Below are 26,133 nucleotides of genomic sequence, written 5' to 3' on the forward strand. Positions count from 1 at the left end.
TACAACTCTGCAATCAACTGATTCTTTGAAAGACCTTTTCCAGTGCTGAATAAATATCTGACAGTGACACATCTAAATACCTGTAAATGAGATTGCTAGATACAGTTTGCAATTCTTTGTCTATTTAGACAAAACCATGAAGAGTAGAGATATGAAAAACTTTTGCAAGCTTCATGAAGGTGATTTTCTGTTTCCTACCATGGTATTTGCGATTCTAACCTGTATTCCCTGGAAACAGAGAGCACCTATCAAGCATTTCAGTTTCCAAGGAAAAGGTATTTTCAATTACATCAATCCTAAAGCTTCAGTTCCCATAATGCATAGCTGTCTCTGGAAAAAAACAAGTATTTCCAGTGTCTCATAAAAGCAGCAACTGAGAATAGAAGGTACAAGAGAATTAAATTACTTAGAACTCTGAAATAAATGGAAATTTAAGAGCAGGTTTTTGACAAAACATAATATTACCTCAATGTACAAAACGCTAATTTCAGCAATATTTCTAAATAACAAAAATAAATAGATTCACACAATCAAACCTCTTCTATAACCATGCATATATACATATATATGGTATTAGGTTGTCAACCAATTGTGACCAGAGCAAACTGTTGTTTCATTTAAACTGAAGATGAAAATGGAATTAGTTGTTACATATTCAACTACTTCAACTCCATTATTATTTCTTTGCTGAAATATCTGCTTCACAAATATATGCTGTAAAGCTTCATGCATGCACTGTATGGACTTCACTGCAAACAGTACAAACACTGTAAATTAATGAGGCCATAGTTCAACAACACAGCAAGACCAGCTTTAGGCTCTTAGTACCAGATCAAAGAAAAGAAAACCAGAGAACATCATACATGATACCAAGTGCTGCTTCAGTATAAATTCACCATTAGTCTAGATGGGCTCAAATGCTTTTGACAGAATTACTTCATATCAGCAGATATTACAGCAAATCAGGTACTGTCTGTCCTCCTGCAGCCAAAGTGAACATAAAGCCTTTATGAAAGCATAAAGTCAGCATATATACCCTTACATGCTCTGAATAGTTCAACAGAAATGTGACCATGTGCCCATGACTGAGCCAGATCAAACTGGTATTTGCTGGTAGCACACAGAATCTGTATTGCAACTGGAAAACCATGACTGATAACATGAAAATTAGTTCTCTTACCTGCAGGTTTTTTTCATAATAGATAGAATAATTACTGTAATTTTTTATGCCTGAAACTTGCTCATCCCCAAGCCAATAACTTAGATATTTTTCTCTCTTATTTTTTGAGCTCATGTTTCCTTCCTGAACTGCTACAACTTTACATTCTTACTAGAATGCTGATGCTGTGTGAAACAGGTAAAAAGTATATTATCATCAATTACAGCAAGTCCATGTACACACACAATTTCAGGAAGAACATTTATCTACAAATGGAAGGACTGTAGCCCAGCAATTTCTTTCCTTCAGGAGAAAATAAAATTATGGGTGAGTATATGAACCTTTAGTTTCTCATACAGAAACATCCTTGCTACTACTGACTACTTAGGTAGTGAGCAATAAAGCCCTGAAAGAAATATAGAATAAAGAAGAATCAAAGTAAAAATGAAAAATCAAAAAATACATAAAGCAGGAAAACTATTTTATTCATTCACCATTGAAGTAATTGCTTGCATCTTTAACAAACCAGAATAAGAATAAGCTCAAAGAAGATAATAACCAACTCAGAATAAGCTCAAAAAAGATAATTCATCATACTTTCTATGGTAATTAAACCCCATGCTAACAGGTCACCAGAAATCCATATGAGAGTATACTCATAAGAACGATGACTATGAATGCCAACGTGTCCTAGAGTTTCAACCTGTTTGAAATGAGTAAACTGTTTCAGAAATTATATTAAGCTATTAGACTACTATAATTTCAGTATCTATTTTTAACCCCTTTTAATAACATTTAAGTCATTTGATTTATGGTCCTAAACTTACACTCTAGGGTCCAAGCCTGTTCTTATTAACTGATGCAATATAATTAAATGAGCAGAAAAGTAAAGTACAACCCTTTGCCAATTATTTGTATTGTCAGGAAGGTGCTACCTAGAAAAATTACTAAAGAGCAAGAACATCTGATCCACAAACAAGGATCATATTCAAAGAAAAGTTTCAGGCAGGTAGATGCTTTGAGGAAGAAGGAAAAGTACTCTACCAAACAGTTCCCTAAGGTCACCAGGACACCTGAACAGAGAGAACTACTGTATGAAGAGGCATATGTAAACTGTCTCCCTGTGAAGTGACTAGGACACTCACCTATAAGAACAGCTGGGTTCCAGTACCCACCTCAAGGACTATTTAAGTATCTTTTATGAAGTGGAATACCATCAACAAAGGACAGAAAGAACAACTTGCCTCCAAATATCCTCCTGGGCTTTGTTTTGCTTTCAAGGACTAATGAAGTAGATGGAGGACTACCACATATTGCCATCACAGTTGGAACAGACACACTGCATAGACACACTCTGTTCCCCATTTCTAAATTGGCCAAATAATTTCTATTTTGCTTACTCCCAGTTCAATTTATATTTTCAATTACACGTGATTCACCTTCAAAACAGCATGTTCCTTCCTGCCATTCAACTTGCCCTCACAGCACTATTCGCCCTTCCAGGATAATACAAACCATATTAATTTCCCCCTTTTTTGAGGTCATGACAAATATCCCTTACCTGCTTGCAAAACCAAACTAAAATATAATCTCACTCCAATATCTACTTCAAGCAGTATTTCTTCCAATACAACTTATAATTAATTGACCTTGCTTATAACTATTTCTACTCCCATGCTCAGGAGCTTCTTCCGTTCCAGATAAAGATATTGTCCATTATTTGTGCTGCAGTACATGATATTTATACACCTCCACTTTCAGTTTTAAGTAAAATAGCTATTGCCCCAAAAAGAGCCAAGTTTATATAAAGTGGAATAGTGCATTTGCATACAAAATAGCAAGCTGGTTTTTAATGGCTTTTGAAATAAAAACACCTGATAATTAGTATTTTGTACAAGACTAAGTGTTGCTCTTCCTTGTCTGTTTTACTAAAACTAACATTAAAATACAAAAATTGAACAACTGAAAACAACTGAGCAATTTAATTTTTCATCTTTAGAAGTTTCTAACCCATCAAACACTTTCATGCAATTAATATTTCAACTTAAATCTAAAAAAATCTTCTGTTGTTTAACACAGTTCTGTATTTTGAATCATGAATGGATCTTCTATAAACCACATCACTCACAAAGTATGATATCTAAATATGATCTTGTATGAAAGATAGATCTTGCGTTTTCCAGGAGAACCTAGGTGTATTTGAAATTTTACTGTACAGCTATAGTTAATTACATTGAGTAGTTCATTTTAACCATAAAAGATATTCCACACCTTATAATAAATGAGTGGTTGGTGAAGAGTTTCTTTTTCTAATGAGCTGGCTGTAACTTTCACAAAAAGTGGTGATAAATGAGGGAGAAGTACAGACAGGTTTCTTGGCTCAAAAGAACTTGAAAGAATTGCCCTTTATGTCATAGATGACTGAGAAAAGGGGAGAAATAAAACCAGGAGCTGATTCCCAAAGACTTGACCATTAATATCACTTCCTCCTTAGTTAAAGCCAAAGAAGTCTTTGTTTAGAATCAGTGACAGAGGAGAAAAAAAAAGTAGAAGTTCAAAAACTGCAAATGAGAATTCTTTAGAGAAGATGGAGAAACACAAAAGAAAGAATTGAAGCAAAGCAATCTGTCTTAAGAGAAGACTCTGGGAGCAAAGCAGTAGGTGCAAAGTTATCTTGGAAGTGAGAAGTAGTAACAACTTATAAAAGCCAACAAGTGGTTGTATAAGAACCATTAGAAATTTCAGAAGAAACAGGAAAAAACAAAGGGAATTCTGAAAGAAAACACTACATCAACGATGGTGAGAGCAAGCAACTGTTTCTTTTGTTTCAGCCATTTAGGCTTTTCTGAAACACATGCAACATTGTAGCACAGTATTTTATACATTCCTTGTCATTTTATGTTTATGTACTGCAAATAGAATATACATTTGTATGTGTATCTCTGATTAGGAACCACTGAATAAGGAGCTTCTTTATATAATTTTTTTTTTTTTTTTTTTTAATTGCAGCCAGTTCTGTGGATCGTACCTGCAGAACTAATAGCCACTTCCATGGGACAATATAAACACCTGTGTTAACAGAACATGGAAGATCATTCTGCAAGAATCAAGTCCCGTATCTGATGAAACTAGGAATTTCTGCTACACTATTATATTTTAGTCACTGCCTTTTCCCTTACCTCATGTAATTCTGAATAAGGAGAGGTTCAATAAAACAGCGACTGTTTCTCTTACCGGAGTGAGTGCTCCTTCTGCTTGAGCTTCCATAGGACTTGTAGGGGTGGCTGCAAGAAGCTGTCCAGCAGCTCCGGACTGAAGTTCCAATTTATCTGTAAGCTGTTCGGAAGCAGCAGGATGACACTCCATGGCTAGAACAAACTCCACCCCTGAGGTTTGGTTCTTGACATGGACACTGTTTCCTGCCCAACCACCCTGTCTGGGCTGCTCTTCTGGAGCAGACTCCTCTAGAACTTGTAGTACCTCCGGCTCTTCATCTGAGGGACTTCCAGTAGTTTTGTGTCCTAAAGCCTCATTTGTCCTGAAGTCCTGCAAGTCCCGTTCCTTATCTATTATCACCCATTCCTTAGAATCAACCTCCTGCCTGCAGGAGCTTAAGTTGACAGCTACAAATCCATTGCTAATAACACCATCAACATGTTCTGGAGAACCAGCTGACACAGGCTTTGAAGGGTCTGGAAGATATTCTTCATCATAGTGCCAAACATGGTCCATGCGGGCAGTCACAGGAGCAGGAATGGGTGTCTTCTGAGAAAGAGGAGGAACAGCAGCAACAGGAGTCTCTGACGCAGCATTCAAGTCTTTCTGCATCTTCTCCAAACTTAAGAAAATAAGTTAATATCTGAATTAGTTAAGAATTAATTAAATAATGTAAGCTACATTTGAGGTTTTTCAGTAGAGGAAAACTAGATTTATGTAAAAATTTGTTGTCATATTTTAGAACAATCTACAGTTGTTTAAAGATCCACAATTTGAGACAAATAAGTAAAAATAGGCAGATGGTCTTGGAAATTTGCACATTATTTGAAGTGTAATTGTAATATATCATATTGTATTGTAAATGTAGTTACCAGAAGTGAGAATAGTGAGTGGATACCAACTCAGTGATGAGGCTACCACCAGATGTCCACTGCACTTAATTTATGCAGAGACCTAATTAAGTGGAGACTCAAAGCAGACCAGAAGAAACAGATGTCTCCAGCAGCAGTTAGTAGATGCTTTCAAGAAGAATGTTATTTTTTTCACTGATTCTTTATTTATGCTTTGCATAACTTGCTTCATCAAACAAATTCAAATTCCTAACCCCACTATGACTTAGAAGGATCTTGTCACTGTCAGCATCTCTGCTGTCTTCTACTGTCCCCATACAGCCTCTGGCCTTTCAGTCAGATTTTGCTGTGTCCTTCTCCCCTTATTCCTTCTACACATAGGCAAACTGATTGAATCTATTCTCATACATCTGTCTCCTCCCTACATTCAAATTCCATTTTAAGATCTCTGTCTTCTAGAATCATAGAATCACAGAATGGTTTGGGTTGGAAGGGACCTCAAAGATCATCAAGTTCCAACCCCCCCGCTATGGCAGGGACACCTCACACTAGATCAGGTTGCTCAAGGCTCCATCCAGCCTGGCTCTGAACACTTCCAGGGATGGAGCATCCCCAACCTCCTTGGGCAACCTGTTCCAGTGCCTCACCACCCTCACAGTAAAAAACTTCTTCCTTATATTTAATATAAACCTCCCCTCCCTCAGCTTCCACCCATTACCCCTCGTCCTATCATTACAGTCCCTTGTAAAAAGTCCCTCCCCAGCCTTCTTGCAGGTGCCCTTCAGGTGCTGGAAGGCCACTATGAGGTCTCCCCAGAGCCTTCTCTTTTCCAGGCTGAACAAGCCCAACTCTCTCAGCCTGTCCTCATAGGAGAGGTGTTCCAGCCCTCTGATCATCTTGGTAGCCCTCCTCTGGACTCGTTCTAACAATTCTATAACCTTCTTGTATTGGGGGCTCCAGAGTTGGACACAGTATTCCAGGTGGGGTCTCACGAGGGCAGAGTAGAGGGGCAGAATCACCTCCCTCAACCTACTGATCACACTTCTTTTGATGTAGCCCAGAATCTGGTTGGCTTTTTGGGCTGCAAACACACACTGTTGGCTCATGTTGATCTTATCATCCACCAACACGCCCAAGTCCTTCTCCCCAGGACTGTTCTCAATCCACTCATTACCCAGCCTGTACCTGTGCTTGGGATCACGCCAGCCCAGGTGCAGGACCTTACACTTGGCCTTGTTAAACTTCATGAGGTTGGCCTGGGCCCACTTCTCCAGACTGTCCAGGTCCCTCTGGATGGCATCCCTTCCCTCCAGCGTATCAACCACACCACACAGCTTGGTGTCATTGGCAAACTTGCTGAGGGTGCGCTCCATCCCACTATCCATATCGCCAACAAAGATATTAAACAGTACCAGCCCAGTACCAATCCTTGAGGGACACCACTTGTCACTGGTCTCCACTTGGACATTGAACCATTGACCGCAACCCTTTAGGTGCGGCCTTCCAACCAATTCCTTATCCATTGAGTGGTCCATCCATCAAATCCATGTCTTTCCAACTTGGAGACCAGGATGTCATGTGGGACAGTGTCAAAGGCCTTGCACAAGTCCAGGTAAATGACATCAGTTGCTCTTCCCTTATCTATTGATGCTGTCTCTCCATCATAAAAGGCCAGATTTGTCAGGCAGGATTTTCCCTTGATGAAGACATATTGGTTGCCACCAATCACCTCCACATTATCCCTGTGCCCTAGCAGAGCCTTCAGGAGGATCTGCTCCATGATTTTGCCAGGCACGGAGGTAAGACTGACTGGCCTGTAGTTGCCCAAATCTTCCTTTTTTCCCTTTTTAAAAATGGGGGTGATGTTTCCCCTTTTCTAGTCAGTGGGCACTTCACCAGGCTGCCATGACCTCTCAAATATGATGGAGAGTGGCCTAGCAACTTCATCTGCCAGTTCCTTCAGGATCCGTGGATGGATCTCATCAGGCCCCATAGACCTGTACACCTTCAGGTTCTTTAGATGTTCTCGAACCTGATCTTCACTGACAGTGTGTGGATTATCCTTCTCCCAGTCCTCCCCACCATTTCTAGCAACATTTTTTTATGTTAGTGCAATACATGTGGGAATAACTAAACTTGCTGCATGCAGGTAGATTTCTAACTTTATTTCATAACTCCACTTCTTGTAAACTGTCCTCCTCATGTCATATAATCCAATGCCATGTTACCTCTATTGAGCACATGATGTCATCCTTCTTATTTAGGATGAGTCGTACTGACTGTCAAGAGTATCCCACTGAAGAAAAAGGTAATAAACATCAGGGCTACACCACTCGGTCATGTAATAAAAAATTCTCAAGTGTAAAAAGTCTGACTTTAGATGTATACTAGCACTAATCTTTTTTTAAAGAAGCTGCCAAGTGGTGAAATCCATTAATCGAGCGGTATTATGAATGCAGTAAATACTTTGCTGTAGCTTGCATAAGCATAACTCAGCAGCTCCATTTCTGGTTTTCACACAGCAGAAGAAAGATGATATTATCTTAACTATGTACTATGTATCCTGAAAAGATCTAAGTGTAGGAATAAAATAATTTCTTTACCAGGTCTCAAGAAATTTATCAGTGTCTGGCTTTGACTCCAATGTCAGACGCTTCTCCAGTTCAAAGCTGTGAATTGAACGTAACTTTCGCACCAGTGGGACATCTCTGTCTAGCTGGGTGGTCTCTGAGCGAACACGAATTGGAGAGCCAAGACTCGGTGCATTAAGCATTCCATTCACTGGCCCATGGCTGTTTTCTTCTTCTGTGGCAGCCTGTGAAAAAAATTAAGTAAAAATGTAACTCACTAGGAGTAGCAGAACAGAGGAGGACAAGGTACTACATGGTGAATACCATCCAGGTTTTTAGTCTGTGATAAGCCAATTTGTTTTTGGAACGATCCTTAAGTTCATGCCATACTTAAAGGTAGTTTAGATATGCTCTTCAGCACATGCCTACAACAGACAACATACTAGTAATACACTAGCTCTGGGTAGGTCTGAGAACAGGAGTCTCAAAAACCCAGTAATACACTTAAGTTTACCCCAATATTTCACACTCGTCTCTGAATTTTCTTTAATAATAGCCCGAAACCCGGCACTCGGTAGCATCTTCAGTTTGCTTTACAGTCAAGCGCTCTTATTAAAGAGAAGTTAGCTTCCAAGCTGTCTTTATGATTCTCTAGAGCATATACACTAAACCTACTAGATATTTCTGTGACTTAGAACTATGTTTTAGTCCAACTGCATTCCACTTTGTACACTAACTGGACATGATTTAGAGATGGGGAATCATGAGCATCCTTAGTTTCAACAGATATAACTGATAGAAATTGCCTTTGTTTAAAGCAGAACAACCTCCTTTCTCCCTCTTTGGTAAAAAACAAACTAACAAGCAAGCACATTTGAAAATAGGCACCATGCCTTATTCTTTCCCACAATACATTTTTTTTCTAGTAAACAAGAAGTAAAAGCCTCAAAACTAGACAGCTCCCCAAGCTAAAGAACATTTCAGTACCAGATCCCTCTTCACATTCAAAACATTTTTATATCAAGAAACAGGTCTACATTTGTCTGAGTATGAAATGTGATTGTGAGCAAGTGAGATGGGAACCACTTCTCAGAGACCACTTCTCAAAATTAAGCAGCATTCTCTTCTAAAGACTAGCCCATGAACCTCTTTGGATCAGTACAAAGGCATCGTATCTTATGGAGACAAAAACACCAAGTGAATTAAGTGGATACTGCCAATCACACTGCCAATCTGTCAACTGAAGAATAACATTGAACTGTTTTCTTGTATATTCAGTATCTAACTTCTACACATGCAAGATGCAGGAAATTTGCTTTGGTTTCATTCAGTGAGCAAGAATCAAAATCATGTCTGAAGAACATGTATATGAATAAACTAGAAAGAATCTCAAATTATCAGCAATCTACTATTCATCATAAAGACCCGATAAAGTGACACAAAGCCCAAAAGCTTGTTCCAGTATACAAATCACTCTAATAAAATGTGTTAGCTCTACCATAAATCTTGTTTTCTTAGAGCATTCTGGCTAATCAATATTAGTAAGACTGCATCATTAATTTTATCTTATGTGCACTATGAGGACAGGAAACTGTTCAAAGATGGTCTTTGCAATGCAGATTTGTAAGTACCTTACAGATCCCTAGTTTGATTTTGTTTCTGTTTGCATCCATTTCTTCCCAAACGTCTTTTTCTTGAGGACGCTGATGCCCAGGGGATCCAGGAAGTTTCTCTGGTGAGACACCAACTGGTATACCATTCTCTCCATCAGTGAGCTGTTCATCAGGAAACACTTCATCTGTGTTTTCTCGCAGCAAATCTCCTGGGATAGGAGTGGCATTGGCAATTCTACAAAAGTAGTTTTTTAAAAAAAAAAAAAAAAAATTGGAAAGTTAAACATTTTGAGACTTTAATGTATTTCTTGAAATTCTTCTCTTCTCTAAATTAATTTCTAGTCTATTAAAAGAAACAAAAAATTACAAGCAAAAGCATGCTTCTGTGGAAAACTAAATCTTCTAAATTATTAACATAAAAACTCTACTTCTTGACTTTCATAATTTATGTTTCTTTAATTTAGGCACATAACAAAAGGTGTAAAAACCCAATCACTTAAAAGCTGGTTTTTTGAATGTTTTTGACACAACTTCTGAGAAAATCTGTTAGAGGTCATGTCCAGGCTCAATTTTGCTCCTGACTCTTCTACACATATTTTTCTATTCAGAAAAATTAATGACAACTTTCATAATATAGTTTCCTTTTCCACAAAATTTGGTAGAATAACAAAATATACTGCGCGAGGAAGAGAGATCACTCAGCAAACTAAATGCAGTTCTAATTATTATTCTTACCAAAGTGCTACTTTGATCCAATTATTGATAATCAAAACATAAGCATAATGCTAACAAGATGTTACATTTTAATTAAAGTTTTGTAGCCCCATTGATTTGGGGCTAAAGAGGGCTATGGCTTAGTTCAGTATCTGAAGCTGAAGCAATGCTATTCCTAAAAAGTGTATGGTCTGAAGGTCAATTAGAAGTCATTCCTTTACAGGCACCAACATTGTTAACTGAAGTCAAGACTACCAATAACTCCGGTGTGATGCATAGTGTGATAACAAGACTGAACCATATGCAAAACCCTGTCAACTTCAGTGTGTTCAACAGTGCACACCGTACACCTGTGTAAGATTAACATCAGTTAATGTCGACTGACATTTATTTTAACACTTTGATTTTTTAAATTACCTTGAAATACTGGGAATGTAATACATTCTACATGAAATTTTGGCATTTTTCAGCCTCACTACACCGGCAAAACTACCATGTCATAACCTTCATGACTCTTAGATAAAAAGTTGATCTACTCAAGGCCTAGAACAGGCACAAAGTCTTCCTCCTCACCTATAAACACCTCTTACATTCTCCAATCCCCTGAGATTAGTATCAGCATTATTAAACACCACATCTCATCCAACTTACTTAATTACAGAAGGTCTCAAAGACCACATTAAATATTATTTTAAATATGACCAAAATCTATTTCCAAATTTCCTATAAAGATTCATTCATTTTTCAAAGTTATAAGGAAACTGTAGCTAGTAGTTTATTCCAAGTTTACAGAAAACAATGGGTTTATTTCCAGGCAGTTAAATTCAGGACACTTCACAAAATATGATTTAGCAAAGGATGGACTAGCAAATTTACATGCAATTTCCTGAGTTACTATTTTTTATTGCTATAAATTTAGGACTGCAGTGCTAATCTTTCAGGATAGTATAAACAGGAACCCTAAAGAGGGAAATACTTCAAAAATGCTCCCAAACCTCCATTCCTCTATTTATTCAACATCCTGCAGAAAAAAACTAAAATATGGAGATAATTTCCCTTTGGTACTCTGTGGCTGCTTTTTAAGTGGCCACAATGTGCACACATACCCAATTGCAGCTGGAGTCAGACGAGTGTGTAACTGAGGTGTGGTTGAAGTTGTTGTTGTTGTCAGAGAGCCATCAGTTCCACTCTTCTCCCAGTCAAAAGGGTCACTTTCAATAACCCCAAATGTTTTCATGCTGTTGTCAAACACAGACATGAGAAGCTAAAAATGAAGAAAAAAGTTTATAAGCTTCATTTTTGCCTAAGAGACCAAGCAATTAAGAAATATCCTCCTGTAATATATTAACATGTGTCTTCTTTAAGATTTTGACTGACAATTTTCAAAAAAAAGGAAACAGTTTTTATATTAACCATTTCCCATTTTCCAAGGTTTCAAAGTCAAGATATGCAAAATTCTGTTCTACTTAAAAAAACCCAAACCACCACATCTGTGTTTTTATCAGTAGAGGCAAAGATACACCAAAGGCTTCCATAAAAAGACAGAAAGACACACACACAGAGGCATAACGACATTGTTGCAGGACAGCATCCAATGGCTCTCCATCAGAGTAAGATAAAAGAGTATAGAGTAACATGATTAGAAACCAAGGAAACTAATGAGGAGTACGTAGGGAAGGTTATTGATTTAATTCATACATTTCTGTCACTTAGAACCATGTATCATTTACTTTATCTAATGCTGACGTTCATGCCACAGAAATGTCACACAGGAAGCTTTCCACCCTCATTTTATGCTATGAAAAAGCATATAGAACAATTTGTGTCCATGACAGAGAAAGAAATTGCATCTACTTTCCTCTCCACATGAAAAACCTTTGTCTCATTGTAGTCACTGGTGGGAAGGCTGTGTCTATATCATATAGTTTCTTAACTCTGTAACATTTCTAAAATTAATGTGGTTTTTTTCTAGAAGCTAAAACTCTACTTTTCATTCTTTTCTCCAATCTAGGATGCTGAAAATTTTTCTCTGGACTCCTTTAAAAACACATACCCTTTGGCAACTTAAAATGGATGGGAAGTTTGGATCATTTTTCTTGTATAAAGTGGTTGTATCTATTTTATCCTTACTCTGAAGAACCTTCGGTGTGCCATTTATCCCAGTCAGTTCTGAAACCCTACTGAACTGCATAAAGTCACGGTTCACTCTGTCCCATATGTACCCTCCTTTATTCTCCTCTTCCTGTAAACCTTAAGCAGTCTCTCTGGAGTAATTTTTAAGGTCATTCTTTAAATCTTTTCTACAATTTCTGCTATAATGCAAATACAAACTCAAATGCTTAATGATGTCAGGAGGCTGAGGCAACGTGTGCATAAATACATGAATAAAATAAAAATATCTGACATTGCCAAATCAAATGTGGATTCTGGGCCTATGTAATGAACTTCTTAGATTGTAAACTTTTCAAAGCAGGGATTTTGACCACATACATTCTTGTTCAGTGCCTAACCATAAATATGAACAAAGAATGACACATATTGAAGGTATGAATAGCATTGCTACAACAAGTACTAGTTAAGAGAGACCAGAGCTTAAATAACCATGGAAAGTAAAGAACTTTCTCACCACTCTAAAAGCTACCCTGCTCTAGTCTAAAGCACATGAGCAAGACCATGTCAGAAGGCTCAGGCTGCAGCTACACAACTGCAAATGTTCCATGACCAACCAGAGGACTATAAATTACTGGGCTGTCTCTATCACGGAGAAACTCTCTCCTGGTATCACGTTAATCCCTGAGTGTGGGTATTTATTTCAAGGTATTTATTTCTCAGGAACACTGAACATTTTCTGTATTTGTAATAAGATTTTTTTACATTCAAAGTTTTGCACAAAAAAATGATTTTTTTTTTTTTTTTGGCAAACATGCAGAAGAACGTACCGGTACATTTAGAGAAATTCACTTACTAACAGGAAATTAGTTATCCCTTGAGATTTTCAGTTCTTATTTCCAACTTTATATATCTTGATTTCTCTGTTAATCTTACAAAGTAAAGGACAGGAATCATTCTTACCAAAGTTACTACTCCAGAATTAGTCAGAATGATTTATTTATTCAGTTGAACCAATGCAGTTTGCACACCAGCAGAAAACCATTCCTTCTGGTTTTGCTGAGTTAGTGAGTTGAACAAATGCACAGAGGCAGACAGGCAATGCTAGTGGGGAGCTGACAGGAATACGTGTTTCTGAGAGCCAAAGGGAAGGCACACAGGCACAACTTGTCGTGGTGTGATGTTAGATCGGTTCAACTTCTCCCACAGTTTGAGACTGAGAAAACTCTTAGTGTCTCCCTCCCTGCTTTCCCTGAGCATTCCTCTGCTGATTTCTACATACTGGTATAGAACAAAGTTCTATCTTTGAGTTTTATTTACCGATAAATCATGGGTCAACACTGAGTGAACAAAACACAGGTTCTACAGCATATCCTCTCAGCACCTATCTCACCTTATCACCGAGCTGCGACTGTCATTTCAGCAGGCAACACTCTCTCTTAAACAAAGAAAAATTACTAGTTTTCTGGTGATCTCTGTAGGTAATACTTCAGTCTTAAAAACCCACCGTGGCTGCACATTGTGCTCTAGCTGTATATATCGTAGGTGCTGAGCTCCAGATTTTGGAAAACTGCCAGAACGACTATCACTGAGAATACAATCTGATTTAACTTAAGGAGCACCCAACAGAGGCTACGATAGTAGGATAGCACCTGACCCTCACAGAATACTGACTGCAAAGCAATTGCCAATTGCTTTTAGAAACTTAACTGCCTTACTCTTCCCAAATGGAAAAAAATGACATCTTTGAACTGCAAAGTTTCTGTAGCACTAGATGGTCATTAAAATAACTTTGCAGTGGCACCATCCATAATCACTTATGAAGGCTACACAATGAAATCAAATGAAACTGAAGATGAAACAGCATGAAATTCTGCTATTTAAAAGTCAGAAAGACAAAATAGTAAAAATGTTTACCTGATAATCAGGCTTTGTAAAGTAATCTAAATTAGAAATATGATCCAGAAAGATGTTGAATTCTTGAGGAAGATGTTTCAACATAAGTCTGTGCTCGTATCTTTCTTTAATGGAGCCCACTTGCTCCTAGGAGTAAATAACACAACAAACATTAACATGCCTTCATTCTCTGGTACAACATACTCACCTTGTATCTTACAGCAATTCAATATACTACTGGCCAGAAAGATGGGTAAGTACATTACGCTGAATAGTACTGAGGAAGGCCGTTCTACATCAGATGGAAAGATAAGAGATTCTGTCATTGCCCTCAGTACACATGCAAAATAATGTACAAACTACAAATTCAAGATGAAAAGCCATTTCATTTTCTCCTGTGTTTGAATGCTGCCTGACATCAAGGACTACCATTAGACACTCCAACCCTTCTAAAAAACATGTTTTAAAGATTTAAATATCCTGTTGCATCATCTGAAGTTCAGTCACTTTTTGGTATTTGGTGTATATTTAGTCATCACAGTATATTGTGTAACATTAGTAATTCATGTTTAGTGTAAGGTGAGTAAATCAAAACCAAAGAAGAGATGCTACCTATATACCACATTGTCATCTACCAATGCATAAACCACATCAGAGAACAACCTTGTTTCAATCTAATTTCAAAAGAAGTTGAAAGAAGTAATAATAAGCTAATTAGACATTGTTTCTTCACATAGCTCACCTATGATACATGACTAAAGACACTACTGCATATTGACTGATTCACTTTGTTCACCAGCAAATAAGAAATGACCATTTCACAAATAGTCAAAATAGATAAGAAATTCTAAATGTGTGATAAGTAAAAAGTACTTAAGTGAAAACAGGAAAATGCAGTAAGTGGCACATATACACTTATTTTTGCCTTTTAAAAGATTTGCTAATTAGAAGCAAAATCCACTCCCTGCCTAGAACAGTTCGTAAAACTTGATTGCTTTTTATACTATGAGGCTAGCTATGAGGACTAATACTAGAAAACATTGGAAAATGTGATGTTAAAATTAATGAACCAGTGATTCTTAGTGGGATCTTTATCACAGCATTCGCTTGCAGTCCAGAATTAAATCTCCCTCATGCTCTTTAGTTTCACTTCTAGGTTTACCTTATCTTTTATTTTTCTCCAAGGCAGTTGCCCAACCACAAATTCCACCAACATGTAGAACAGGGACCAGAGGTCATCATGCCGACCCATTTCCTGTGAAAAAGAAATATTATTCTAATGCATCTTACAAATATCTGTAAAACAAAAGGGAAGATAGGTTCTCTACCGCTCTCGAGACTTAAATTATTATATATAAAAATTAATATAATCAACGCTGCAAAACAAGTTTGTATAATTAAATCCAGCAACTATTTTAAGTAGAAACATAAAAGTAAATTACCATAAAAGATACAGAGAAACAAAACAGACATTGAAGTGTGTTAAAATAACAGTGCAAATCTCTATACTGGAGGAACTGTTTATTCAGATTTCTTTAGTGTATGATGTTAAGATGACACACTGGACATTATGCATTTTATAAAACTCAGTAACTTCACCTTTTTAATTTATTAACTTACAGTACAATTGAACACCAAAGGTAACTATTAAAACCACTATTTTTTCTACAACAAGAATTTTTTTACCCTCAACTACAGCCAAGTGTATTATCCTTTCCCAAAATTTATAAGTATTAATTTCCACATGATATATACACGCATAAGAATACAAAAAAGGAAATCAATAGCAACTACGTTACTGACTGCTTTCAGCTACATGAGATGGATATGATCTAAATTTGAGATACTCACTCTGTTTCTATGAGCATTGATTGACGCGTATCGTACTGTTCCTCGAAAACCAGCGACAGCTCGTGGCTGTCAAAGAATAGAAAAAGATTCTCATTGTCAGAAATAAACCCCCCAACTATTTAACTTGGCATCTACAAAGTGAGTATAGTGCCACAACAAATATTATGTGAGACTTTCTGTTTTATTTCAATTTACCGTGTTTCTCCACGTTCTCAGGAGAAATCCAAGTAGGCACCGCAAAGTGACATAGATCATAGTTTTTGAAACCATCTCTTTATGTCAGTTTTTGTTCTCCACAGGCATCAGGTCCTGTTTACCTCATCCCTCAAAAGAGCTCTGTGGCAGAACTTCCTCTTTTTTCTCCAATAATAAAATTATTTCTTGGTTTTAACTATTAGAAATTTGAGTTTTTAAATTCTGACAGTTTCTAAACAATTTCTTCCACTTCACTAACATACACCAATGTTATGTGTATGAACAGACAACCAGCCATTTATTGAAATGTGTTTGCAATGTTTTCAAAAATTATTTTCTGAACCAGCAAACCAATCACTTTTTTGAGAAATTCCAAAAGCAGGGAAAGCCACAGGTAAATCTCAAAGCTGTGGCTGAGCAACAGAGAGCAAGGGATGCACTACAGGCACCAATTAAAAATATTTCTTTCTTTACTAGTTTCTGAATACCAGCATTTCCTCCCTGATGCTCTAGATATTGATAAGTCAATTGGTGTTGTATAATCACAGAATGTTTTTCCACCCTTCTTTCCTTCAAATAAAATATTACCCAAAAAATTATGTAATTTATTATAGTCATAATTACTACATAATTAATTTTTTTTTTAAAAAATCAAACCACGGTGTTATTACTTTGCCTTAAGACAGATATCCAACCCCCTTAATTAATCATTCTATATAGAGGGAACTGCCATAACTGCTAAATTTGCTTTCTTTTACACAGTCGTATCTTCCCAATCAATAATTCTTTTTGTTTCCTCTAACAGTGAATGTGAGAAACTTGAATTATATTCCTCACCTCTGACTTGTACTTAAAAGGGTATTGGTGATCTGTCTGCCTGCCCTAGACTCGTGGCAATTCTTAAGATTTTAAAAAGTTTGCAAAATACATTGAAAAGTCTGGTTTGATATACACACAAAGATAACCACAATACAAAATTATTACCCTATTAAGATAAAACACTACAGTCTTCCTTCACCTACATATAGGTATAATTACTATAATATGTATAGGTATAATTAACATAATATGTATAGGTATAATTTCTTCTCATCCACAGATACGCTACACTGAGAGCTATCATTTAAGTACATCAGGAGTTGCCATTACTGTCAGTAACCCTATCAATTAAATACAGTGGGATTATGCAGCAATGTCTTTAAAAAGGATTCAACAGCCCATATAATCAATGTCTGCTAGAGTGGTATGATAAGAGCTGAACCAGTGTTACTTAAGGTGGAAAATATTTTCTACAATGCTCTTAACATGAACAGGTTCTCAGACAATATTCCATAAATCTTAGGTTTTGCATGTTATCATAATATTTAAATGGTGCTTGGACCACATTTTGTGTTCAGGCAGGACAGACAATTGAATTACTATCTTAAATCTTGTAAGCGTATTGTATTCCATACTGAACATTACCCTGAAATGACACATAACACTATAGTTGCAGAAATTTCACAGTACCATGCAATTATAAAAAGCTCAAAATGCATGGAACTGCTAAATTTCAGGAGAAACAAAATTTTTCAAAAAAAAGGACTTAAGTCTCCTTCTTAGTAGTTCTGAAGACTGCCAAACCACCCAAGTAAGAATAATATAGCATTGCTGCCAAGACATTCGAAATACAGGTAAGTTTCCAAAAAGATGCAGTTTGATGAATAGCATTTCTTCAGAAGGGCACTGAGCGCTTAACTTTAAAACACTCAGAAATACAATTTCAGTAAATCCCAAGAGCATAAAGTTTCAGAGGATGAAACCAAATGCTTAGTGTCTTCAGTTTCTGGTCTGAATGTTAAAAAGGAAGGACTGTATTCAGTTTTACTAAGTTAAAGATTTCCATTCTTCTGAGAACAATGAAAAATATGAAAACTATGATGAAATGAGGCTTTTATTCCTATGGTAACAACTTTGATTTCTACTTTAGCACAAATACATTCCAGTTGCTTGACAAGGAAATAAAAAAAAGAGTAAGAAATGCCATATGGAATCTAAATTATCCCATCCAGTTTACAAAAACTAACAATCTGACCTATTCCAGTTCTGTCCAGGGGTAGAAAAGTCCATATGAGGAATTTCACTGTGTACCAACTCAATTGCTTTTGAATGTTAAAGTCACTGCCACCCTTAGACATTCCTATGAAATTATTTGCCCTATGATGATTTCAATTATCTGAGAATCACCTGGCTGAAAAAAAAAAAAGCATGAACATTGTTTCTATCTATTAGCTTATCGTGAAAAGAATTCTTATTTCTTTACCCCAGCAAGGATATCTAAATCCTTTTACAAGCTCTTGCCTTAAAATGTAGTTTCTGTAAATCTGACTTAAGAGCATATGTAACTCTGTTACATTTTAAACCATAATGAAATACCTTTTAGTAATGCAGCTGGTCACTATTTAATAGTAGTATTACAATGCCACACACAAACAATAAATTAATTCTATTGTGTCATTAACAACATGAATGATGGCTCTAGTAGCTCAAATAAAGTTTGCCCAATTTGGAATAGAATTTATAGACTTCTGAGAATTTGCAAAACTTCTGTAAGTCTTTCAGAACTCTTTATGCATCTCACAATGGCTCATGTAGTAAAAGAGAATTATTACAGGCAATAATAGCAACTTCCTGAATGATTCACTGCATTTTTTAAAATAAAATCTGATCATGTTAATTTGGTTTTAGACACCTCTAAATTTTTCCTTTTTCCTATCTGAGCTCACCTGACACCAATTGCAAAAAAAAAAAAAAAAGCACTTTGCAGAAACATTGTTTATAGTATTGTCTTCCAGATGCCTTATCTAAGAAAACTGCTACCACAGCAATTGAGCAAAGTAGATTTCCTTGTTGAGAAAAAAGCTTAATATGTCCATTTTTTTTAGTCATTATGGGTGACCTATTAAGACAACCAACAGAACCTATGGCATTTTTGCATAGAACTGTAAAGGGCATTTGTACTAAAGAGGCAGTGAATCCCTACATTTGAATACATCTGCGAATTCCACTGACAACCTTGATTAAAATGGATCACATCTATGTTCCTTTCCATGACAAATACCACAATCAACGTTCTCCTGTTTTTTCACTTTAAATTTAGTGGGGGGTTTTTCTTATCAGTCATGGGCTGGGAGCAACTGCGACATCCAGGTGCTGTCTCAATTGCAGGGATCCATTAACAGTCCACTCAGCAGTGGATTCCATTCTTCAGCTCTTCCATATTTAACAGCTTTACTTAGCTTGCAGTCATTTTATTTATTTATGGCAGCTATTGTTATCACATTTTTCCTTCAGTTAGAGTAAGAAAGCTTCTGAAATAGACAACTCTCAAATCGGCACAGGAACAAATGGGAAATTAGGGAAGAGTTCTCAGATTCTGGAGTCATACTTTCTGCAGAAAAAAAGAATTCCTACAAAACTGTGCCTTAAATCCCAGGTATTAAATTAGTGGCAATGGCCATACAGATCACATGATTTAATTCCTTTATTAGAATAAGGGATATAATTTCTAAGAAGGCTAGAGTTCTTCCATACTTATATTTGACACAAACCATGCTTTGCAAATCTTCTACAAAACTGTAACTTGTTTGGATCAATTTACATTAAAAAAATTTTCCCTAATATAATTACCTCAAGCAGCGATCTGGAAGTCAGAGTCATCTCAGATTTGATTACTATCACTAAATTCTTCAAATATAAGTTAAAACAAATTATTTTGAAGATACAGACATATGGAGCAGATCCAATGACTATGAAGAATTCTTCTACACATAAAGGTACTTTCTAACGTAACGCAGTTTTCTTTGGAAGTGGCCCTGCCCTGGAAACACATGACAGTGTCTTAGATAAACTACATGCAGGAAATTAGGAGCTCCTAGAAAAGTGAACTATTCCCTCTAAGCACACAGGCGTGCAGATTCCTGGGAGACACTATGCTTACAACCTGTCTACAACTGTTGCTTCTTTGGAGGGTCTGTGGAGAAGGCAAATCACACTCATTGGCTGATTTCAGTATCTCTAGACAAATACTCTGGCTTTATTGCTCTGGGCAATGTTGGAAATGTTATGCAGAGCAAAAAGTTAACTTTTTACTGCATTCACAGAAACTAGCTAACAAACATGAAAAAATAAACCAATGAAGATTCTTTACATTGTATCTGACACACACCATGGTTCTTTCTATTGGTCAGGCAATGACTGAGAAGTGTCTTTAGGTTCTGGACTGACAAACCAGCTCAAGCAGTGAACCCCCATCTTCTCGGTGCTGCCCCTACAGCCGAGTTCTAAAGCACAAAGGAGGGTGGGCAGAGAAGCAGCCACCTACATTACCTCTATTTCCCTTTGGTAAAGGGAAATATCTTTTCCCTTTAAAAAATCTATTTCCTAGTTCTTTTACCCAACAGGAATATATTTCCAGGATTGGAACTATATACAATTCCAATTCTTTGGAACCTTTCTTCATACCAAATGGCTTCAACAATTCACATTCCCATCCCCTGGTTTTTTGTGGATATAGGCTTTACAATCTAGTTTAGTACCTAGCATGTGTTAGCACCAGTTTAAAGTAAATTAAAAATTCATGGATCATCTGGGTAAGGAAAGATCAAGCAGTTGAAACACAATTGCCATTACAATATATTAGACATCTCAATTAGTTTTCACTGTATATACAGCTCTTCAAACCCACACTTTTAGCTCTATATAAAAACCGTATCAGACACTAATAACTGAGTACTTGCACTTCGAACTCTTTATCGACCCATCTCCTACCAGCTGTCGGTACAATATGTTATTTGGACTCAGATCTACCTAAACAGACTTGTGACTTCCAAAAATTGATTGTAGCTGTCTGATCCTATGCTACCTTGTTCCAGCTGAAGATGGGCAACAAGCCAAGTTAACATTTAACACTACAATTAAATTGAGCTATTGTGAGTTCTAACAGACTTGGTGACAAATGAAAATGTAACTCCAACTGCCTGTGCTATAAAGAGCATCACCATCTCTAAGACAGCAATATTTGATACACGAACCAGCTACTCAGTTTTCAATCTGGAGTATTTACTTAGCCAATGTGATGCACTAGCTGAAAACAGCAATTGTTCCAAAGCTGATTCATGAGCAGACAAAAAGTCTGGTGGGCTGGAGGTGGTAACAACCTACTAACTGTCTGTCACAAACCTGAACTTACTGCAGTGAAAAATCACACAGGATAAATCTGCCATGTGTATGATTGCTTTGTCCTGTCCAATCTTTCTTCTTCCTGTTATACCAGGAGCCGAAGCAGAGATTACTGTAAGAGGAAGGCTACCTATGTAAACCAGCTAATGCTCGGGCTGAGAATTTCCCCCAGACAGCAGAATATTGGTTTACTTCTTTCCATAGTAAAAATGCTACAGTTGTTCTGCGTTATGGGAACTCCTGTGCTCTTAGCAGACTGGACAATCGAGACCTTCATTTTTGTTTTGTACATCTCATACTCAGTATTTATAATGATAATGCCATACATTAAAGAGTTGCATCAATCCAGTAGCAGACCTATTTCAGTAGTACACTTACTTTCAACTAAGGGTGAGAAGCAAAAGGGCTCAAGCAAGCTAATATACATAAAAAAACACTCTTTCCTTCTTTTCAACTCTTCAAATGATTTTTTCATAACTCAGCAGAGAATTAGAAACTGAAGTTTCTGTTTTGATTTTGGTATGCTTCTATTTTCACCAGGAAACAAATTTTACTGGACGAATCTGTCTTTCCACTATAATAGCTTTTAATTTCAAACAAATAGGATAGCTCTCAAAGACTTTCAGTTCCTGCAAGTTTAATGAAAATTGGTGATTAAAGACAGAACCCAAATTAGTACCTTGACACAGAGGCAGAGAGTTAAAACTCAGTTAAAATGGCTCACATCTATCTTCAGAAAACCAATCAATTGGTCAATCAGCATGTATTTCAGATGGCAAATAAGCACGTGCCTAGTCCTGAAACTGCAACTATGTACTGGTCAGAAAGGTAGGGTCTAGTATGAAGCTGAAAATCCTAAGAAATTTGGAGGGCATAAGGGAAGCAGTACGCAAAACCATATGTCCTGGTTTAACCAGGATAGGGTTACGTTTCCCCCGCAGTGGGGGGGGAGCTCTAGCCGGGTTATTCAGATACCATGCCGACGTCACATCCTGGCAGGTCACATTTTTTTCCTGGCGCGGAGCGCGGTGCACTCGTGGTTTTGTACATCGTGCTTCAAACTGCTGTATTTGGTAGCTATTTTGCTCTGTTCACTGCTATCACTATTACTGTTATTGTTATTGTTGTTGTTGGTTGTGTTGCTATTGCACTGTTGTATTAAACCTTTCCTTATTTCAGTCTTGGGGCTTTGTACTTCACTCCCTTTGTGGGGGAGGGGCAGCGGCCGCGTGGTCTCAGACCCCGGCAGGGGCTAAACCACCACACCATAGGAAAGCAGTAAATTTCACCATTCTTAGAATAATTTGATTTTTTTCAAAGATAATATCAAATCTCAGAGGAAAAATTATTTCTCTTTTTTTTTTTTTTTAAAGGACTGTTACAGCCCATTCTCCTGAGCATCTATCAGTTCTATAGAAAATACAGGAACTGCTGTAACAGAATATAGAACAGCTATACAGCACACCAGAATTTCTAAATTAAATTGTTCAGTGACTGTTTGGATGTGGTATCAGTGTTCTGCACACCACAGGAAAGAAGAAGAAAAACAATATACCCCAACAATTACAAAGTACTGTATTATGAGAATTAAATCTTTTTCATATCTCAACCATTTATCATCCTGTTCCTTCAGGCAGGACATTAATAGATTGTGTACTCTTTTTATTTTTTACCCCAAAACTCCACGGATATTCCATAGAGATGTTAAAAAATAATCACCCCACATGAAATTCATATATCTGTTCTACTTGTGCCACCTTCTAAGTCAATTCATAATGCTCTTTTTTCATCTTTTACATTAACTCACTACCTGCTTTTTCACCTTGTACTATCACACACGAGACATCAGCTGTCTGTCTCTGACACTGATTTCCTTCATTTCTTCTTTGTCACCTTTATCAGTAATGCAGTCAAACTTGCAAGGATCATGTTCAGTGGAGGCTGAAAACTTTTGAAACCTAACAATTTAATAGTTATTTTAATCTCTTTATTCAAAAATAATGTCTGCACAAACCTCTCTAAACTAACTCCCTTGTCTTCCCTATAAAGTTATCACTAATTCAGAAATGGAGCCTCAAATGACTAATGTCATAATTCTTTCGACTCATGCAGAATCTTGCTTATAAAGCCAATAAAACAAAGGACTCTTGGCTTAGTCACTCCAGCAAATAACCATTTCCATGTAGGATATTTTGACATAAAAATCTAAACCTTTTTCAGTTTCTCCTGGGATTTAAGGAAAAAAAAAATTAAAGATTAATTAGGCTCCAGTCTTTGTTGACTTAGATGACATGAGGGAAAGAATTAAGGAGTATGTATAGGTCATTTAAGAAAGAAGCTGTAGATTATGTCTTGCACTGAATGGCTCTGATATTATATAATTCCTTTGCTACAGAACTTAAGGTTATAAAGAAAATATAAGGCTGTAATAATTCATCTTAGACTCTTTAACAGAACTCCTTTTACTGAAACAAAGTTTTTTTTCTTTAAAGTAGTTCATTTTTTAAAAAGCTATCAACTATCAAATGCTTAGCTCAGAATTTAGAGGGAAATCTTGCAAACTTCATCAATTTCCAAAAATATGTGTAATGTTGTCCAACTGGTCTAGTGAAGAAAAGCTGAAAATAGTTTTAAAATATTTGTTCTTTAGACATTTTCTTTGTTTGACAGTGGCAAAATGTAGAAAATCTAATTTTATAGACATGAAAAGGCAGAAGTGGGCTATAACAGGAAGGGATAGTCAGGTTTCAAAAAATTACCCCAGTCCTCTCTTCCAACACTACTTCTGAATCATTATTTATTTATAAAAATATTTATTTTAGAAACAAAGAACATAGTAAATAGTTTCCAATTCTGTTTTCAAGAGCTTACTGCATTCTGTTTGGCAGCTGAATTTTATCACATACATCTCTGTTGCTCCTTCTTTTATTTTTATTTGGGCCATAATAGCTGATTTTGCTAATTGCTGTAAAACACACAATCAGTGCAACAACATTATTCAAATAAAATAAGGTTTACACACTAAAGATTTAAAATATTCCTTTGTTTATAATTTCTTGCTCATTCTACGCCTTTCTGCTGATTTATAGAGAATTCAGTACAAAACTGTTACTTAATGCTTTACAGTCCCAGCTCCTGAATCTTCCCATGAAGTGCTGAAGAGTAGAGAGGTGGCTGTTAGAAGGCTGATCTCAAAATACATGATTAAGATACCTGTCCTATGGTTTAAGCTAAAACTGCAACTTGCCATCTTATTCCATCATGTCAAACTCCTCAGTAAGTCAGTAACAGTGAAAAATTAGACATAATTTAGCTTTGTTGCATCACACCCCTCTTCCCCATCATGTCTTGTTTCTCCCTTAGAACAAATATTTCTAGAAACTATTTCAAGAAGCAGCTGACCCAGTGCAATGCTCTACGGAGACAGACTACTTTTGGTCCTGGCAGAGCACAGTGGTCTACCCAAGCTAGATAGCCCACACAAAGCTTCACACTAATGCAGCTGAACTACTTCCAGATTTAAAGTTCACCAAGGCATTCACGTGACACCTTTGAGGGTATCACCAAATGTTTCTGGTTCTTTGTTTCAGCACCTGCTATCTTTACTTCAGCAGTATAGAGAGAGAATGGGCAGGTAAATATTAATACTCAAGTCACCCTTTTCCCTCTCCTCCTCCTTGTTTTCCCCTTGTGCTTTATGATACCTCATACACTCCATCCCTCTCCCTTATTTCATGAAATCTCATCACAAATGGAAAGGCATAAGGGAAAATCTGAAGAGTTAAGTGGAACCCACAGTGATTTGGTAAAGACTGGTTGAAAGAACTATGCAAGTTACATAGCCATTTAACGCCTGACATTACTTCACTGTGTTCAGTGCCTTCTTCACATTAATTTCTATCTTTGTTAGACAAACAATGTAGAAATTAATAAGAAGAATTCTGGTTTTAGGATTGCCCAGTTACAGACATTTCATCCTGGGAACTTCTCATGCCAAATTTTACCATGCACAGGTCTTTGCTTTGTAACCATTAGCGTCAAGGTGTCCAGTACATCATGCATAGCTTTCACGCAAATGCTGAGGAGGAAGAGTAACTTTTTGTCACTTCCCTGCTCCAAAAAATTATGTTGCAAGATAATGGTGCGTTCACTCAAAGAGACAACTTATGCAAGGTCTACTCCAAAGTATATCAATGCGTAAAAGCCTCAGAAGACTATTATACAGATAGGAACTTTTTAACACACGTTTTGCTTCCTCCATTATCCTTCCCATAATTTGAATCTTTCTATGACAATAAGGAGGAGAGGCTAATGGTGTTATTAGTCCAGTACAGCAATAATGAAGAGAACCCTTTGCTGAGCCTGAGCAGATTAACTCCATGGGAGCACTGGAAGGCTCTTGAGTGCTTCTTGTGCTATGCCTGAATAGTTACATAGCTCTCATCCCATGTCCCAGGGTGCCTCCATGCCAAGCTTGGGAACACATGTTGAACTATCCAAGTTCTTGTGTTTTTCAAACAGGTTAGGAAAAGGATAAAAAGGAAAGATAAAACACGATTATCTTAAGGTTCAAATTCCTCCTTGTAGCATATCATGTATAGCACCTACAACTGCAGAAACACTTCTTAGTCACATTCATCACTTGCAGCCCAGACAACAGCAGCCTAACTACACAGTAGTGTAATTACTAGCAAGACATGACTCCAGTAAACTCTACTCACACAAGACTGACAGTGAAA

General features: G+C 36.8%; 1 protein-coding gene across 3 annotated transcripts in view; it reads right to left on the minus strand.

Annotated features, from left to right (window-relative positions):
- Positions 1-26,133, minus strand: part of TTBK2 (tau tubulin kinase 2) — a 108,603-nt gene that overhangs the window by 25,126 nt on the left and 57,344 nt on the right. For 2 of the 3 annotated variants that reach the window (XM_074867889.1, XM_074867888.1), the window contains exons 7-13: positions 15,980-16,045; positions 15,291-15,383; positions 14,150-14,275; positions 11,230-11,387; positions 9,428-9,644; positions 7,830-8,041; positions 4,394-4,997 (exon numbers count right to left, since the gene is read on the minus strand). In XM_074867889.1, the coding sequence (XP_074723990.1) occupies positions 4,394-4,997; positions 7,830-8,041; positions 9,428-9,644; positions 11,230-11,387; positions 14,150-14,275; positions 15,291-15,383; positions 15,980-16,045 (1,476 nt within the window). Of the gene's footprint in view, positions 1-4,393; positions 4,998-7,829; positions 8,042-9,427; positions 9,645-11,229; positions 11,388-14,149; positions 14,276-14,336; positions 14,387-15,290; positions 15,384-15,979; positions 16,046-26,133 lie in introns of those variants that run through there. The other variant, XM_074867890.1, reaches the window with a different exon arrangement.

The sequence above is a fragment of the Strix uralensis genome, chromosome 4, assembly GCF_047716275.1.
Source record: "Strix uralensis isolate ZFMK-TIS-50842 chromosome 4, bStrUra1, whole genome shotgun sequence".
Lineage (NCBI taxonomy): Eukaryota > Metazoa > Chordata > Aves > Strigiformes > Strigidae > Strix > Strix uralensis.